This window comes from Gadus morhua, chromosome 5 (genome assembly GCF_902167405.1).
Source record: "Gadus morhua chromosome 5, gadMor3.0, whole genome shotgun sequence".
NCBI lineage: Eukaryota > Metazoa > Chordata > Actinopteri > Gadiformes > Gadidae > Gadus > Gadus morhua.
The window spans coordinates 8413720-8433692 of NC_044052.1; the positions used below are offsets into that span (position 1 = coordinate 8413720).

Below are 19973 nucleotides of genomic sequence, written 5' to 3' on the forward strand. Positions count from 1 at the left end.
CCGCGATAAAGATAATGATACCAATAACACTACAAGAGGATCCTTGTCTGCAAGGAACCCTCCAGTCTCGTCTCACGCCGGTGAAAACACGCCGTCACACGCAGTGAAACAATGAACTTTATAATGAAATGCAAACATGTTGTGAAAGAGGGGGGATTGAGTACAAACACCCCCCCCCCCTCTCCGCCCCTCCTCTACGTTTGTTTGAACCCTGTTGAGGTCGGACCCAGGAGATGTGCCCGTGGAATCACCTGAGTCCCTGAATGTGGGCCAGAGGTTGCATTCTTGTCCGTCGTTGCTTCCTGTCGGCGCATTCCTGTAGTCTACAGGTTTTAAACTCGTCCACTCCACTCGCTGCGTCGTCAAGCGTTACGACGGGCAGGGAAACCGTCCAGGGAGCTACAGCAGGGCCCTTGTAGCGACGGATGGTGTTCCAGGGGCAATAAAGTGTGTCGAGGGTGGTTTTTTAATGAGGTCAGAGCAGGGCAACCTCTCCTGGCAGGTTTGTGACACCAAACTAATCTCAGAAACTTAATTGATAGCTGAATTGAGGTGCATGTCATTTAGAAGACACTACATGGCCTGGGATGGGCTTTTGGACGGGGATTTATTCAATTATTGTTTGGTTTTGTTTCGCTCTCGGCCACTAACTTTTAAAGCTTTAGATGACTTCTCTTCTACCTGCTCAGTGCTTTAAGGAAGCAGACACTGTTCCTTTATGATGTGAAAATGCACAAAGCCTGCACGTTCATGGTACGTGACACCTACAATAAGTCAGCAATTGTGGCTGAGTCACATGCACCCTCAAACTAATTCATATGAACAACATCTCGACTTTCAACCGCAATGAAACTACAGCAGTGTAAAAAGTCACACTCTGTATAGGTTTCACATTGAACATGCTAAACAGTTTGGCTCTAGGTTTGCTTAAATAATTAAAAACAAGTCTTTGCGCAAACATAAAAAAATGAGCCTTGGGTAGATACAGGTCAGATCTTTTGTTTCAACCGTTGTCAGACGGTTGAAAGTTACCCAGCAAGAAAAATCCTGGCCCTTGAGCCCGGGCACGAGTGAGCAGTGTGAGAGAGTTATAACATCAAACCTCGCTGCTAACAGTCATTAGTAGGCTAAATCACACAGCAAACCAGCTTGGACCGGTCCACAGATGTCCTGTGAGCTTATGTGTCCCACAGACTGCCAGCCATTGAGCTTGAAAATCAAGCCTGTGCAGAAAAGCCCCTGAGTTTGTGATCAAATTCAGTTGAAGTCAATGCTCTCTCCAGCCAAAGTGCTGTTCTTTCAGTGGCCTTTTGTGGGGAGGGGGGGGGGGGGGGGGGGGTTCAACTGATCTGAAACCATGGTGCATTACAAGAGGCTGTGTAACATGTAGGGTCACACTCTCTCTCTGGGCCTTGTCAAAAGGATTATATGCAAGTTTCCGGAGCAGAGGATTGAGGCGATGGTATCACACCACAGTGTTCATTACACTACTGGAGTGTCATGTGTTTGCCTTCACTTTAACATGAGTCAGGGAATCATCTGGAAACGCATTTTGCGTGTTATAGATATCCGCTACATTCTATCACTAAAAAGTTTTGTCCTCGTCAACGCAAATCTCACTAGTTGGTCAAATGATATACGTATTGTAAATACAATGACTTTGGGAGACAACTGAGGTGAGATTTATTTTGTATCCGTACAAAGCAGCCCACTCGAAACCAACGCCAAAAGGTGTTGGGTTTCTGGACGCGCTCTGCAAAAGACATCATGGCACAGAGAGTTCCGTCCGGATTAATCAACATATTCATCTCCTTTTCCCCTGACAGCCGTTGGCCTGCCAGTAAATGGCTAGGGAAAATAGCAGATTCCTGAATGTCTATTGAACCACATATATCAAACTACGATTAAGTTTTAATGCTGCAATCCTCATTACAGTAATAAAGCCCTGTAATAAAGTCATTGAAGATCATTAAACTGTAACCTGTGGGTATACCCTTAGTATGACACTGGCACTGAAATGTCAGCCAGAGAATACATTTAACCCCCAGCCGATGGAGAGTAAACAGCTAGCAGCAGTAACGGCTGCTAAAGTGTATCAACAAGAGCGATTTGACCCTCGAGCTAAAACCGAGAGGGGCAGGAAGCCTGGGGTAGAGTGAACAAGGGGGTCGGCTGTTCGTGGGAATTGTTTCCTGTCAGCGACAGGCTGACCTGTTCTCAGTAGAAGCTAACTGAATGGAAGGTGGTGGGGGGGGGGGTCAATTCGTCCCAGTGGGGAGGTTGAGGCCTCCCTGCTAATCACATCTAGGAACTCATTTATCCATGATGCATCAGCAAGAACATGTAAATGCAGTGCATCTAAAGCTTGTGAATGCAGTGCATGAAAAAAGAAATTGCCCTGGCTTCACCAACTGGTTCTAAGGGGCAAGCGGGAGTCTGGGCCCGATTACCGTGACCGTTCAAAACCAGGGGTATGAACCCCGGGGATGTACACTGAGGTACATTTGCATTAAAACAAAACCCCTGCTGCCTGCGCTTCAAGTGCTTCCATGTGTCTGGCCCGGGACGTATTTCAGAAAAGAAACACATTCTCAGCTTGCGGAGAGACGCCTGGTGCGTCCTCAGGACATTCCGGTGTCACCTTGTTGTGTTGGTTTCGCCAAGAAAAGTGAGATAAAAAAGGCCTGAAGGAACTGTAGTAGTAGTAGTAGTAGTAGTAGTACTAGTAGTAGTAGTAGTAGTAGTAGTAGTAGTAGTAGTAGTAGTAGAACAGTAGAACCAGTTGAATGGAAAAAAGAAGGGATTAGACTAGTGATAAAACCAGTTGAAGAGGTAGTAGAGCACTGAGGATAATGCTGACTCATCAGCGTTCCATCCAACAACCAGACAGAAGCAGGAGATTTATCCGCAGACATAAGGTTCTGGGTCCAACGCCACGAGGACGACGAGGGGCTTATAAACCCACGAGAGGGGCCCGCCGCTGAACAAGAATCAGATGCGGAGCGGCGAGATAGGAGCCAGTGCGGTTCTGGAGCATGTGGCCCCTTCCCACAGGAATCCTAGCAGAGCCCCGCTGTGGTGGCGGGCCCCGGAGCGCACCGTTGGCGTCGGGTCCTCCACTGGAGGGATCCACCAGCGGTTGATCTTATCAAAGGCAAGGAAAACCACCGCCACCCACATCTTCAAAAGATGACTGGCCTGACCTGCGCCTCGGAGATAAACAATGACGGTATGGAAGTCCGAACTGTTATCTAGGGTGGGATGGCATTCAGCTGATGGGGTTTGCATCCCTGAGAAAAAGCAAACCTCAAACAAAACCCTAAATCCAAAGTATTCCCGTTTTCAAGCTTTTTCTGAAGGGAACATGTGGACTTCACCCCAGGAATGCTGACAATGATGAAAAACGAATTTATAGGAACTACATTCTGGAGGATTTTATGGGCCAGGATAGTGATAAAACTCCAAATGGATCCCATCTGGTGTGGAAACCTGGCTCTCTTTTGATTCACAACTTATTCTTTAAATACTCTTGTTTTCTTTCTGGTTTACTTGCCCTCAGTTCCCTTCTGGCAGAAGCCAGCAAAGCCAGGCAGTCCTTGTGACAACTCTTCTGAGAGAACCTGATGATGGACAGCTGGTCAGCTCTCTGGGTCCCATTGAGGATATAGAGGGCCCTAAAGGGGAATGTTTGACAGAAACCAGCCAGGCGGCCAGGGCACGCGACCGGAGCTAACGGGATAGCTTTTGTTTTGTTCGAGCTGGATGAAGCTGAATGGCAAACAGAATCCAGAGTTTGTGAAAGGAGTCCCAACAGAAGTCCAATTCCGAAAGGGAATCGTAACGTGAAACAATTTATACCAATTCACTCTCAAAAAAGCAGCTAATGCAGCTAATGCGTGACAACCAATCCAAAAAAGATCAGAGCCATCACTTTGTGTTGTGTTGTTCCTGGTCCCACAGACCCCCACCAGCTACCCCCCCAATGGGCAGAGGTCTACTGACCAGGGCGCACAGCAGGTCCACCGCCTCCAGCACCAGCTCCTGGTGGCCGATGCGGGCGACCCCCAGCTCCTCCAGGTCCTGGTGCGAGATCTTCAGCAGCTGCTCGCCGCTGATCTTCTCCCGCTCAAAGTTGTTCACGTACAGCTGCAAGCTGTCGTCCAGACCTGAACACACACACACACAGAGAACGTAGGCAAGGTCATTACAGGGAAGTCCAGGCTCCAAGCACATACAGTTGCATGATAAAACTCCCCATCCATAAAGATAACAGAAAAGATGGTTCAAAACTTTTTTTTTTTGCAACCCTTTTCTTGTTGCTTCAGGACGAAAAATAATCTCGTTGAGTTTGCTGTTCGTTTAAGAGATAGCTCTTTCCCTGTCAAACTTGGGTCCATAAGTTGTCACAAGCAAAGATTAACTACCACACATGTCTTCTACCAGGTCTTTGTTTGTATGCATGCATGCATGTGTGTGTGCACAGTGCAGGCGGCAAACAGGTGGGACGGCTATCCCCCCTAGATAAACAGACGAGCAGTTAACAATGTTAGGTCAGTTAAAGAATAGACTTCCATTGTGTGTGTGTGTGTGTGTGTGTGTGTGTGTGTGTGTGTGTGTGTGTGTGTGTGTGTGTGTGTGTGTGTGTGTGTGTGTGTGTGTGTGTGTGTGTGTGTGTCCTTCTGCTGCTATTTGCAGGACCCACAATAAATGGGCTGAATTAACAGTGTGCACTGCCAACTGTCATGTCTCGTGACCATGCATGCGACAACTATTAGAGAGGGGGAACCAATTCAATCTCCCAGAGAAAGAAGGAATTGAGGAAGGGTTCAAGCAAACTAATAGTAACTATTATCAAATTATTTTCCTACTGTCGTTGGTGGTCACACTATACACTTGTTAAAAGGAACACGCTCTCTCACTACCCATGTGATCCGTCTCTCCGTGGACCTTCATGTGATGTTGTGACAACAGAGGCTTGCCTTTGTGTGCACGTGTGTGTGTGTCTCTGTGTGTGTGTGTGTGGAGAGAGTGAAACGGCATCCTTCGAGCCATCAAAGAGGGCAAAGAGAAGAGGCAGCTGTGGCTGTGTAGGCCTGCCTTTGCTAAAGAGACTTGTCAGCTGCAACACACACACACACACACACACACACACACACACACACACACACACACACACACACACACACACACACACACACACACACACACACACACACACACACACACACACACACACACTTCTCTTTGGGGATTTGAAGTTCATTTAGGGGTTTGGAGGTCAAGTTAGTTTCCTCACTTAATCTGAAACATATGACAGAACTCCAAAAGTACATCTGCGCAATTACTTTTATTACTTTGTCCAGGATTATTATACAATGTTTTTCTTGCATTATCTGTTCCAACTATTAACTGAAGAAACAACAGTACTCCCACACAGCAGCCTTTTTGTAGGAGAAAAGAAAAGTAGAAGACAGGTCAGAGAGTCGTCTGCAGGCTCAAATCAAACAAGAACAACCGATACTGACTCCTAAACCGCCTGGTCTCGCACCAGTCCAAGGCCGTTAGGCTCTGGAGATGATTCCTGCTCCTCGGAGTGACACTTCCCAGGCCAGACTTTCATACACTTGGGAGCCCCGCTCTGACTTGGACAGCATTAAAAAGGTGAAAAGTGTGTGAAGAGAGAAGGCTGGGGTGGAATTCACCTTAAGACTAAGGCAGTTGGAGTTTTTTTCAGGGCCTACAGCGAACAACCCAGACACTCTCATGACCAGAGCCAGACAGCTACTGTAGAGCAATCAGATGGAAAAATAGAGGGGAATCCAGTGGCAGCAAGTGCCTCACCTTCCTGTGGCGTTAAGAGAAGCATTTCCTGTGGAATGTGGCCACGCGCCAAGCGCTACGTCTGTGCCCATGTAAGAAGGGGCTCGCAGGGAACTGAAAAGCCTAGGGTTTATGAAAACACTCCATGCCAAGTCTTCAGTGGTATTATTAAAGCTGTATTTAATCACAATTCTAATATTACATGTTAACATTCAGGCACTCACAAAGCTATGAGCATGGAAGCCCATTTATAAACATTGGTTGGATCTGCTTTTCCTTGACTTGCGCATTCCGGTGTAAATGTTAGTCCCCGACGCATCCCTTCGTCTGCCTTGCATTTTCCAAATACCAAATGTCCTTCATGGGACTGATCAGCGATGGTATTTCAATTGGGGCCGTAGCCTGCGAGGATCAGGACGATGTGTGTGCATGCATGTGCGTGTGTGTGGACTCGTCCCCTTATGGTGCTTATGATTGCAGAGAAAGGGGCTAACGGGCATGGCTCTACAACTATTAAAATAGTAGTTGACCATCCACCATGCACAAATCCTAAATGCCATCGCCACCACCCCCTCATGTCACCAAACCATTGGGATCTTCTGAATAACAGAGGGGTGTCCTTACACTGGGCTTATAAAACATTTATTGGACTCGGATCAATGGTGTGGGTGTGCGCCCACGTGAGGGACTATCCCTTTCCATTAAGGGAATAGCGACAAGCAAAGCAGATTAAGTGTCACGTTATTGTCAATTGAGTGAAGGGGAGGAGGGGGGAGGACAGAAGTCGGAGCACTGTGTGAATTAGGGCTCTCTCTTTAAAAGACGAGCGAGATGAAACACTCTTGCAGAGTTTGATGGCCTTTTCGAAGCACTTGGCAAGTGTGTTCAAATCACAGCGAGGGACTGCGAACGTCACACAGTGGCAACGGCAACAGTGTTGTGTCTAACAGGCCAAACCTACCGAGTGCAGTGTAAGAAGTGATAGAAGAAGAATCAACTCAGAAAAAGTAATAATGCAGAAAAAGCAGACAGATAATTAGTTGTTGTTTACCTATCCTTATGTAAATAATGATATGGGGTAAATATAATAATAAGGTGTCCTACTGCCACCTACTAACACTGGATTTTAAATGTATGACGATTGCACTTGGAGGGCCAGGTTATCAACACAACAGCCATGTCCCACATACATGGAGACACACACTGAGCCAAACAGCTGCTAAAGCAAGCAGCCCAGATTCTTGTGCAGCCATGTCTGTGGAGAGAGCTCTGGATCCCTGCAGGAGCTCTTTCAATCGCCGCAGCCCCGGCTTCAAGGCCGTCCAAGTACACCCTTTCAGCAAGGTAAACACAGAAACCTATTCTTTTTGCAGATGGCCCGGCCATTCCTCCCCTAAAGGTCCACATTGCATGGTTCACATCTGTGCAGGAAAACAAAGAAATTACAGGGGTTCAGCAGTTTGGGCCTCGTGTGAGCCAAGACACCACAGTGAGGGATTGTTACTTGCTAACTGTATGTGGGATGGGAAGAAGGGAAGGGTTGATTGATCATCAGATAATCAATTTTGGAACCGCTTCACTCCAAGATGCCGTGTTCCGTCCTCAGACCATGAGAGGGGGGGGGGGGAAGACAATTGCGTTTGACAGTCAGCGTTTAGAGCTTTGGGCTGCCAGCGTCGTGTTCCAGTTCTCTGGTTACACGAGCAGAGAGAGTGGACAGTCTTTCACCTCCCACAGCAGCAAAGCCTCCCCTCCTCCACCCTCCCCAGTGCTCCCAGTGGGAGCTCTGGACATCCTGCAAGCCTTCACACACAGATAAACACACACACACACCTACTGGTGTTTTCCAGTGGGAAAGCGACTGGGTGGGGACGAGCTGAGCTGTGCGCTCTCTCTCTCTCTCTCTCTCTCTCTCTCTCTCTCTCTCTCTCTCTCTCTCTCTCTCTCTCTCTCTCTCTCTCTCTCTCTCTCTCTCTCTCTCTCTCTCTCTCTCTCTCTCTCTCTCTCTCTCTCTCTCTCTCTCTCTCTCTCTCTCTCTCTCTCTCTCTCTCTCTCTCTCTCTCTCTCTCTCTCTCTCTCTCTCTCTCTCTCGACCTGTGGGGAATGGTGAGGAATTTCACTCATTGTTCTCCGTAGAGGACATCCATTGTGGGAGTCCGCTGCATTTCAGCTCTCTGCCGGGACCGGCCCGGCTGTAATTAGAAAGAGAGAGAGGTGGGGCGGGGGGGGGGGGGGTGTAGGAAAACACTACACTTGGCCAACGCTAAGCTGCCCTCTAATGCATGACTTCACAGGACGAAAACAAAGCACGTATGCACACACACACACACACACACACACACACACACACACACACACACACACACATACACTTAGTGGGAACCGGGAATGTGGGAACCGGGAAATGGGGTAGATACTGGGGAGGGAGGGGACAACGGCGCTGTGCATCGTCTCCAATGGGCGCGTTGTCTTCTTCTTCTGTTGACACAATAGCAGGCAACCGGCTGCTCCTTTTGGCATTCGCTGAACATGAACGGTGACCATTCTGTCTGAGCGGGTTCGTTATTTCTAAGCTAGTATTTACTTATCAGTGTGTGTGTGTGTGTGTGTGTGTGGGGGGGGGGGGGGGGTCATTTGTGGACGGCGCTCGGCAGGCCATGCGCCCCGGCCTCCCCTCGTCCCCTAATCTTATCCATAGCTTCCTCTCTAGGTCCAGAGGGCGCTTCATGCCGCGTTGTAGCCTCCTAATCTCTTACCACGGGATGGTATTGGGGGGGCATGCCATGGATACGTCCAAGGGGGCTTGGGGGCAGAGTGAATCAGAGCTGCTTTTGACCACCAGCAGGACGCTTGTGGTCAAAAGCAGCTCCGCCGGTCGCCGGGTGACGGACGATGACGGACGAGGGGTAGGGGTGGGGGGGGGTCATAGGTCATGGGGCTGCAGCCGTTAAAACGGGACTCGTGTCGCTGTTGAGCCGACCCCCGGGCACATGGCCATGGCCAGACCATGGAGGCTGTGGTAAGGGATCGGAGATAAGAACAGGAGGGGAAGTGGGCAGTGAGTTAAGGTCTCAAATAAGGCCGGTGCACAAGGACTGTGGGAGCCACCGCAGGGGTATTACCTGCCTTATACCCTGATGCCTGACGAGGACTAACCAACCAGAAAGGACAGTAGTATATGCAATACAAGGCTCACAAAGGGAAGGATAGCAAGAAACAGGTAGTTCTACGTAGCATTGGTTCTGCCTCTGAACAACGTACAGATGTATTGGTATCAGAGAGACTAAAACCACTTTGCTGTAATATTCCCTTGTCCCGTCCCACATAAGGTTCGTTTGTGTACCTCGACAGATCATCAGGGGTTTTGGAATACGTCAGCGAGTGGTTAGCTCTCTCGCCCCAACGCAAACACTCATCACTCTCCAACCAGGCTGTTGGCTAGCGACCTTATGCATTATCGCTAGCATAAACACCAGCTAAAGAAAGCAACAAGGGACCGCAGAAATGTCATGGCGAATAAAATGCTCAGCCTCCTTTTCCAGAGTGGTCCCTTCACCTATTACAATCTTCTGATTCTTTCCTGGAACTTCCGTTTGTCATTGTTATGTGGTCCCGTCTCTCTCTTCTAGCATCTCAAGACAACTAGTTATAGTGTAGTATACATTGTGTAACTACATGACACAATAAAAAATAAATAAAGATTTGTCTTGTAATTCAGTCATGTCATTCTAGCAGGGTTGGAGGAGCATATCCACCGTTGGCTGTGAGAATATCTGTACTCAATGAGAGCAACTTAGGAATTATCACACCAGTGATGCATGTGAACAGCATCTTCTGACAAACTCCCGCTCCAACACCTAATAATTTTCTTTTGGGAAAAACAGTGATTGAAGACTCCATTCCATTGTTTACAGAGACACAGAGCGGGGGGAGGGAAGGGAGACAATTATGGTTCTAAAGTCAAGAGGACTGCCCCCACGTACCACTTAGCAACATATAGCCAACTTGTGGCTTCAAAGGCTCTTGAATTAAAAACAAAACATTACACATTGTGTTGTGAACAGGCATTACATCAAGTGGCTTCCTCCCTTCCCATATACAGTACATGTGGGCTATATCCCTCGAGGTGGCCCCAGGAACGCTGATTACAGACCGTTTTAAAACAGCTCTATAATGGACGCCTGTGGAACCACAACAAAGGAGGACACGCTATGGAAGAGAAGGAGGGAGGGAAGTGTCACACTCGTTTAGCTGGGTCTAAAACAAGCCAGGAGACCGTGGGACTGGTGATAATCTGACTCCGATGCGATTCGATGGATTAAAAAAATACCCGTATATACTGTATATCTCACCACCATTGACATATATTATGGTACTATGCCTTTAAGGGAAAAGAGTTGACAAAAACAATAACAACTTTTGATAGAAGAAAGCCTCTTTCTATATTTGACATGTTTTCGCAAGCAAATGCTTGAAACCACTCAGTTGAGGGTTTAATTGTTATCTGGCTGCTGCAATAATCCCTCCAAAACATTGTGGATAAGTATCTAGTAATTGTCATAAATCCCCAGAACTATTTCACAGGAAACCATCTGACAATGAACCCTTACATGTTGGGTTTTTTTTTGTGGCAGGTGGAGTTTCCCTGCTTGGCATCGTATCAGAGATCCAACACCTCCTGCTCATTTGCCCCCTCCCCCCCTCCCCCTCATCCCCCAGCTCTCCCAGTTCCTAGCTCTGAAGTCCTGAAGGGACTCTCCTCCCATCCCTTTGCCCTGGTGACGGTCACCACATCATTCACAACGACGTCACCACCGTCACAAAAGGGCTGACACAATGGCAGGAGCCGTAAACAAAGTTTGGGTTGCTATGGTAACTCGCAGCAGAGAGAGAGGGGGGCTACAAAATGTTGGATGAGGTTTAAGTTGGCAGAAGACACGATGGGACAATCAGGGATGGGAGGGAAGATGGGACAGATAAGAGGGACGGAGGCGGAAGGAAGTCTAAGGGAGTCAGTAATTTAGAGCCAGCTTGCGCCTGGTTCCGGGCGGGGTCATAGAAAGGCCTAATCCAGAGAAGCAAAGACACACACCAAGGGAACAATATTTGTTTAGGGATATTGGTGTTTTAGTACGGGACTTATTATTTAATGTTTTCCCTAATAAACTATTGCAGTTCAGTTTCCCTTATATTTTACAAACCCGAAAAATAAGTTGATGTTATGAATTGATTCGACTTTTCAACGCCATTGATTTTGAATAAATAGATAATCTGAACTGACTGGGTCTTCAAATCCACAAACTTATGATAACATAATTATTAGTACTTATTTGTACTAAATGTTAATCATCACACCTTCTCTATTCATTTCTTCAATGAATAGAAAAACACAAAATGGACTCACATTTTTGTGTGAAGAAATTATCACATCATTTTACAGGGAAAATAACAAGAAAGTTCATAAGCAAAGTCCACAGGCGTGGGAAGTCAATCCAGTTCTCCCTGTTGGTGTGCATGTGTTGTTTGTAGGCTAGAGAGACAGACACAGAAACACACACAGAGCAAGAGGTTGAGTCATGTTTAGGGGGGGTTACTGTTAGTATTGGACATGTGAATCCCACCAGCCACAAAACAGCACCTCTACAGCTAGGCTCACCAAAACACGTGTCGCACACACAAACCCACAACTTGATTGTTTAGTTTGTGTGGCAACATGCTATTCCTGTTGCACCCACAGACTTTTTTTTCCCATGGCTTTGTGCTGGGAATCTAAAACAATGATGGAATCACACACACACACACACACACACACACACACACACACACACACACACACACACACACACACAGGTGAGCCCTGTTTGTGCCGTCTGTTGGCACCTGCTGTGGGTCTGTCGTGCCAAATTAAGGGCGGGCCGGTCACATCACCGTAACAGATTGAATCTGCCGCTGACTGGAAAAGTGAGCTAAAAATGGCAAACAGTGGAGCAGAGCAGGTGAGAGGCGGCTCCCCAGGTGTTGCATCCATACAGGAGCATGTCATAGAAGGATCCTCTCGTGCGGTCGTCCGCCTTTGTGAAACCGTTGCCATCACCACTCCCTTCGTAAACAAATTGAGGAGCTGCGCGCTGGTTAAGCTAGCATTCTGATGTATGACCTTTGGGAAAGCATAATTTGACTTTCTATCATCTATTCAACTGCCTATTGAGTTGGGATGAAGGGGAGAGGAACAATGGCTTGTGCGGATATCCTTAAGGTTATCTGATGTTGTTTGGGTGGAGGTGAATTAATGTGAGGTTTGGGTAGGTTTTAAACCTTTAACCCCTGAAGTCTAGAAGGTTCTTAGCAAAGCACTTCCACTGGAGAATGTAGGCTATAGTTTGACCTATTTCAGAACAAATAACATGACACTGCAAGCTATGCTAGATCTGTTGGATTGTTAGATATTCTCGGAGGCTTTCCTGTATGAGGGCTTACAGGCTAAGGTTCTTCAGGGGGAATATGGTCAGATCATCAGAATGTCGTCTTACTTGATTGTCTGAAGTTCAGTTGGGGAAGTCCAAAGGTAGAAAGACAATAAACCCAACGAGAGCCGAAGTTCATGGGGTTCATTGGTAAAAGAAAAAAGAAAAAAAAAATCTATATATGAAAAGATAAACAGAGTAAAGAATATAAAAACAGAAGCCTGGTGCAGTTCACCTTATGACTGCTTTATAACCACCCCATAAAGGAGTGATCACACACACACACACACACACACACACACACACACACACACACACACACACACACACACACACACACACACACACACACACACACACACACACACACACACACACACACACACACACACACTAAATGGGGCATTGTAGATTGAACCATCAGGGGTTATGGGGGGGGGTCTTTGCAGTGGAAACTGAGACTGAGGCATTACAGCTGTTTCATCCATCAGTGCATTCTAATGAAACCAGTCAACAAGAGGGCTTAAAGAGGATACAGCGGTGATCTTAGTCCAGTAAGACGCAGCAAAAACAATTGTTTGCACCAATTCATCTCATTTTGCCACATACAAAAAAAACACCAAAGTTTTAAGCGACGAGTCTGAATGGTTAACCATGACATTGTATGCCCGTCTGGGCACAGTGATTTAAATCTATGGGAGTAGCAGGACAAAGGATGTGGGGGACTGTACTGGCTCGTCTCGACATGTTCCCAGTGAGGTCGGTTCTACCACTCAACCGGAACAGAATTGCCTGTTTTAATGCCAAAAGAGGGCAACAGTTCATAAAACTCAAGACTCACTCCATAATTATCATAATTTTAAAGTTTCCTTACAATGTTATGCTGCCGAGTGAATGAACGGAGGGCTTTTGGATTTATTTTTATTTTTCGGCTAGCCAGAGCGATAAATGTCAAGTCATTTATGTTCTGCCTATCAAATCCTTTTGCAGCCAATGGAGGCCCTAAACCTCATCAAAGGGCATGTGTGACCTGTTGTGACTGCTGGTTTGAACTCTGGCCACTGGCATAGTTGGCTTCATTCCTCTCATATTTGGTGGCTATCAGACCACAGCAGCAGCCAGAGGAGTGGCTTTGATAACGCCATCCACTCCAGCCTTCAACACTGGCTCCCTCCATCGGGACCATTTGTACTGGAGCGATGCAAGCTCATCTTTTGGAGCCAGGCCACTCTGGTACTTTGGATTGTATTGGAGCAGGCTCCTAACCTTCTTGGGTTAGGTGTCACATACTGTACATGCACACACAATTATGGGATTCTCAGAGGAAGGCCTAGAAGCTATAACATGTTACAGCCTTTGTATGTGCACATACACACAGATTTACACTGCTTCTCATCCATTTGGGCCTTGTTCCTCAGGTTCAGGCTTTTAGTTGACGGCTTAAGCCTGTTGGTTCTCAGGCAAATGCTCTTAGGATAGGCTAAGGGCCAAAAGCTTGCGGTGCCTGCTAAGCTGAGATCATCTGGTTAGATTTGCAATGCACATTTTCAATTTGAATGAACAACATACCCAGGTTGGCATGGATACGAAGTCACACACATATACACACACACACACACGGGGACACACATTGTCGTTGGGGATACATGCAAATGGGAACCAGTGGTTGGTTTGGTTTTACCGGTTGCCCCTTCCATAGAAATTGCCTTTGCCTACGCTGTCCAGTGGTACAGGCGCTTCCTGCATCCCCAACTTATTGCACCAACTAGTCAGCACTACCAGCTATTAACAGAGTAAACGCTGTCCGACATTAACTTTTCATGATTGCTTTCGCGGCCCCCACATGGCAGAGCTCCTGGGGCCGAGAGAGGTGGAGGACTCGAGGCCGTGTGAGAAACGGGCCGATGTGAAACCTCCACAGTTCCTCCCGGTCCCCCGCTCCCACCCCTGGGAGAATCCACTTACAGTGCCTCCCCTGAATTCTAAAGGCCGTTTTCTATGGGAAGGTAAAGAGGATATCTTCCCCATCAGTGGAACAACACAGCAGGGTTCGGAAACAAAAAATGGCGAGTGAGGCTGGTTAACCAATGTTAAGCAACAAAGACCCGGGGGGGTTAACCTTGATGGATTTCTATGCAGGTAGGGGAAACTCTTTTTGCTCGGCCACTTCCGCATATGCTTGAGGGCCTCTTTATTCATATACAAAACAACACCTGGTTGTCACATGAGGCCCACATGGACCGACCTGCAGTTCAGGAGTTGTTATGGTCAGGGGATTAATGGCAGCCTATGGAGATGGTACATACATAGAGCCATGAAGCCCTAAAGTGAGATTGTGTGCACGGGACAGAGAGACAGAGGGACAGAGACAGAGACAGACAGAGACAGAGAGAGAGAGACCGAACACCAGAGGGACAGAGACACAGAGCACCAGAGAGAGAGACAGATTGAGAGGGAGACAGAGCGCCAGTGACAGAGAGACAGAGGGACACAGAGGCAGAGGGAGCGACTGCATGCTTGCCTTATTAAGGGTAAGCTGTGTGTGTGTGCCATGTCTGTTCACACTCCAGTTTAGGAAGTCTCCTCTATTTCCAGATAAAGATCAGGGACTGAGTGAGGCCATCACTGCACACACCTCAGTATCACCTTCAGAGATAAGGCAGGGGAGAGCTAACAAGTGTCGGCACACACATCCATCCATGCACTTCAGTCAGTAGGCCTACTTCTCCGACCGCCCAGCGGACACGTCTCCGGTACCATGCGAGGATGTGAGATCCACGCTGCTCTAACTTGGTAATAGACTTAATAGACTTTTTCCGGATTCTTATATCCTCGTGACCTCATTACGACTCAGATATAGGCCACTGGATCAGCTGGTCTTCTAATGGCGACCTATTGCTTAAAATAAACCCATTGCTTAATTTGCCGAGCCAGATATGGCTCAACATGGAAGGATTTGTAATTTGACTACTCAGTGAAAAAGTCCATTGGAAAATCTGAAGGCCAAACCGAGGTAGGGAACTGGAGTTAATAAATGTCACTGCGGTTTGGACTGAGTAGAGGACCAGCAATACACATACCTTAAGGAGATAGTATCCTGGCTTACGTGCTTCGGATACCCGAGAGAAAAGAACCAGAGTCAGAGTCTCTTCCAACAGAAAATAGGTAAACATAGTGAGAAAGGATCAACAAAAGGTTTGCTGAGAACATGTGAAAGTATTCAGCCAAGTTTAGAACCTGACATTTCCCAAATAGCTCTGCCATTGCTGTGCTGAAATTCCCAACCGTGTGGTTTTAAGACTATATTTGGAAATTAACAAGCAAGTAGCATTTTTTAAGTGTGAGATGTTATCACAAGTGCATATTTTGGGATCATACCATTAGATAACGTATTTATAACTCACTCCAACCCGAGACATCCTTAATGATATTTCCCCGGACTGAATTTGCAAAGAATAATGCATTGCATGGGGATTGGTTTTGAAACGCCATCTTTTTCCCTGTCCATCCAAAGGCCCCCATGAAGCCCTTGGTTAAGTAACACATGACATATGGCCCACACCTACCAACACATGACACTCTACGTGTCCAGCTGGAAGAGCAGAGCTCAGAGGTGCATGCTCCAAGCCAACCCCCTCACACACACACACACACACACACACACACACACACACACACACACACACACACACACACACACACACACACACACACACACACACACACACACACACACACACACACACACACACACACACCTACTATTGGATCGGACAAATAGCTTATTGTATGATTGGACGCAGTGTCTAACTTAATATAACCTTATCCCAACAGTACACACCACCACCACCACCACCACCCATCTCCAACTCTTGATCTGCTCAAACAATGCGAGTGCTTACCAACTGCCACAATACACAAAAGGAGTCTGTGGAGCTAAAACAGCCCAGAGGCAGAGGGGCTTCGGTGCATTCAGGCATCCATTTGTTTATTTGTAGCCGACATCGCCGTGCATGGCTGGACTGTTATTGTGTTTCGTTGTGTCACAGCAGGTTTGTTGTGGGCTTCTGTGAGAAGTCCTATGAATATGTGTGTGTGCGCGCGCGCGTGTGTTTTTCTTTTCCTAAAACGTGTGGTGTTCACAACCATGCCAACAGGACTAAGACCCGGGAGAGGAGAAGTGCTGACTCAGAGGTTTAGGGGACTGACGGTGCAGGGGACTGGGGTACACAACTAATCCTCGCTCCATGCCGGGGTGAGCCAGACTCTTTTCAACACAGAGAGAAAGAGAGTAAAGCCCAGCTACAATCCAAACCACACACACACACACACACACACACACACACACACACACACACACACACACACACACACACACACACACACACACACACACACACACACACTATTGGAAAGTACAAATAGCTTATTGTATGATTGGACGCAGCCTAGTTTAAATTAATGCATGAAAGAATTTATACGAGTATGTTGATTACAAGCAATTGTATGCACTCCTTTCTTTTAATTTATGTTAATCTTTTTAAGCCGAAGGTGGAGTGAAACTTAATTTGGGCCATCCCTTAAAAACATAAGGTGTCCCTCACCGCACATAGCTTTGTAGTGAGTGATCACAGGTTCAAACAAGAATGGTTACTAGATGTCGTCATTTCCATAACAAGAATTTCAGCCTGGGCAGAATCCAAAAGCTAATAAATATATCTATCCAGTATTTCCACAATGCTATTATGTTACATGTTGACATGAAGTCCAAAAAAGGCTTTATAGTTTTGGATATCTATATGTCTCAGCGTGTTTTTTATGTCAGCAGTTAACGTTCAACTTCTTCAATCAGCCGACACTTGCCTCTCTGCCTAGCTAAAGATCCATTATGGGAGACGCAAAGTTCCTCCTAACGTCGGGTCCAGGGTATCATCACATCGACCATCCAATGCATCAAACCACAAAGGCTGAATACATAATGCACACATTTATAACAATGGGTCCTATTTTGGAGTTAAATTGAAATCCCATTGTTGTTGTAGTGCGTAAAGCGAGGTATGCTGTCACACAAGCGCAGCAGTTTCTACGAAACTAGGCTAATTTCAACGAGGTGATAACGTCAGGCAAAAGGGTCTATAAAATATCCAAGGTTTCTGTTGTTTTAAATTGTTGCAATATAGTTTGATGATGTAGTCAAGACGTACCTTTCATCCAGTCAACCACTTGCTTCGGCGTCCACTTCGTGATGGGCTCCATGGCTTGCATTTCGACCAAATAAATCGCCAAATGTGGGGGGCTTCTCTACTAAAGCCCAAAACAACTAGTAAAAGCGACACTCATTTAATTCAATCTTATAACACCTTTTGCTGCAGTCCGAGCCAGCATTCTCTACGCTCGACGTTGGCGCTGCGCTGGTTTCCACTCACTCTTGGCATACACGGCCACTCTTCACACGCATGGCTGAATGCAGAAGCGAAATCCCCCACAGCTCAGCTCCGTCACCGGCGCGATTGGGATCAAGTTGCAGTTTGTGAGCGCCAGTGTCGTCCACCGCCTTTCGGCTGAAAGTTCTGGGAGGCGGGGCGTCTTTCAACACTGCCAATTTCACACTGTAATGGACATGTCTGGTTTGTAGGGTTAAAATAAGTTAAGCAAATAATTCTGTTCGATTTGATTATATTCCTCTTAAATAGACCTACAGATTACGTTAAAATGCATTTCACTATTTTTATTTAGAAATTGGATTAAATCTATTTTCCCTGTAGGCTGGTTTGAATCATTTGTGCGCTTTTTGAAAAGTTGCCAATAACCCATTTCAGCCATGGTTCGTTGCAGACCTTTATGCTTTAAATCGATTCAGAAACATTTATCAACAGATTAACAGTTTGATAGATAGGCTATTAAAGGGCGGGGTGGTTTATTGCCACTATAATTTTATAATTGCACTATAACCCTACTATCTCTATGGGATGAACGTGTAATGATTTAGCACTACATATTTGAACACGTCACACACACACGCACACGCGCACACACACGCACACACACACACACACACACACACACACACACACACTAACACACACACACACACACACACACACACACACACACACACACACACACACACACACACACACACACACACACACACACACACACACACACACACACACACACACACACACACCATTCACTGTAATCATCTGCAGACAACACATCATATCTTATCCCACCTGGGCACACACATTTACAGCCGGCCAATGCAATCATTGAAACCACAGACATCAGTATACAATTGCAGAAACTTTCTTCCTATTTCCCTTGTACGAAACGTGATGGCCTTCACAATAGCAGCTGTTGGACAAAACGAAAGGAGCTGTGGCTAAGTAACTGCATTCAATTATATTGTACTCTTAAGTTATGGTCACTACTTCGGTTTACTGTTTCACCTAGCAGATTTAACGTGATAAAAGCAGGATTTAGATAACGAGAAGCAGTGTTACACTGCCTCCTACTGGTAGCAGCATATTGTATCACAGCTGCGTTTTTACCGACACAATCCCACCAGCATCACCTTTAACGAGCCTGCCCTGAACGAATGAGCATCTGGGTGGAGGAGCTGCGCATATCACCCAGTGATGGAGAAGCCAGGTAAACACGTGGCCATCCATAATCTTGGTCTTTCTCAAGACAAGGTTATGAAACCAACACCCCCACCCAATTCTAGTTTCCAATTTCTAGTTTCCCTGATTAATTCAAACCTACGTTATGCGTTGCGTACCACATTTTAAAATAAATTGTTTTATCAAATATTTGATTATAGATGGACCTATGTGACATTTGACTGATTAGTAGTTAAATTGAATGGAAAATAAAGACCTACACACAAGATCGAAATAATGAAAGAGCGAAAGAGGAAATTAATGATATAGAGACATCTTAATTTCCCATCTTGGTTACTTAAATCTGCAAGGAAAGGCTCTGCCTCCAGGCCACAGCCAATCCATAGCATCCATACAATTCTATTTTTCATTATTAGGAAAAATAATATTATTGAGCTATGAACAGCTATACTTGGAAATCAACTATTGAACATGAATCATTCAATTTCTATAAATCCCAGAGCAGGTGTTTTCTGTTGTTGTATGTTGTTGCCAGGGCATTCCAAACATTAGTGAATGCAGAATGTTGGTCTCCGAGCCAGAGAGAGGAGGGCAGTGAATCCATGGGAGTCTTGGGGGTTAAGGAATTCAGGCTTTAGCCTCCCTGCTGGGATTATTGCATCATGGGACTGGTGTGTGATGGTGGAGGTCTGGAAAGAGGTTAGCAAGTGCTTTTCATTGGTGGTTACTATGTGTTTTCTGTGGTTGTTTATACTTTAAAACATTTAATACCATGAGAATAGTATGCTGCAAACTGATACAAATAACCATTTGCTGCATTGCAAAGGTAAATTTAAATGTTTTATGTAAATGTAAAAATCCAACCTGATGGAATGTTGGATGAAATCCTTAAAGCCCTCATGGAGCTCAGAGTTGACGAGGTCAGAGGTCAGACTGGCTTTCAGAGGTCCTTTTGAGAACTGTTTTGGATGCCTCTGCATTGGAGACACTTCCAGGAACTCGCTTCTGATCGAGTGATGTCCCATGGACTCCATCTGATTCATGTTGTGGGCTGATGTCCTGT

The 19973-nt window shown here is 46.3% G+C and overlaps 1 protein-coding gene across 2 annotated transcripts in view; it reads right to left on the reverse strand.

The window, feature by feature from the left end:
- LOC115543694 (connector enhancer of kinase suppressor of ras 3) overlaps positions 1 to 17824 on the reverse strand; it is a 42774-nt gene extending 24950 nt beyond the window's left edge. For both annotated transcript variants that reach the window (XM_030356165.1, XM_030356164.1), the window contains exons 1-2: positions 17489 to 17824; positions 4003 to 4166 (exon numbers count right to left, since the gene is read on the reverse strand). In XM_030356165.1, the coding sequence (XP_030212025.1) occupies positions 4003 to 4166; positions 17489 to 17549 (225 nt within the window). In that variant the 5' untranslated portion in view covers positions 17550 to 17824. The remainder of the gene's footprint in view (positions 1 to 4002; positions 4167 to 17488) is intronic.
- Positions 17825 to 19973: the final 2149 nt, after the last annotated feature.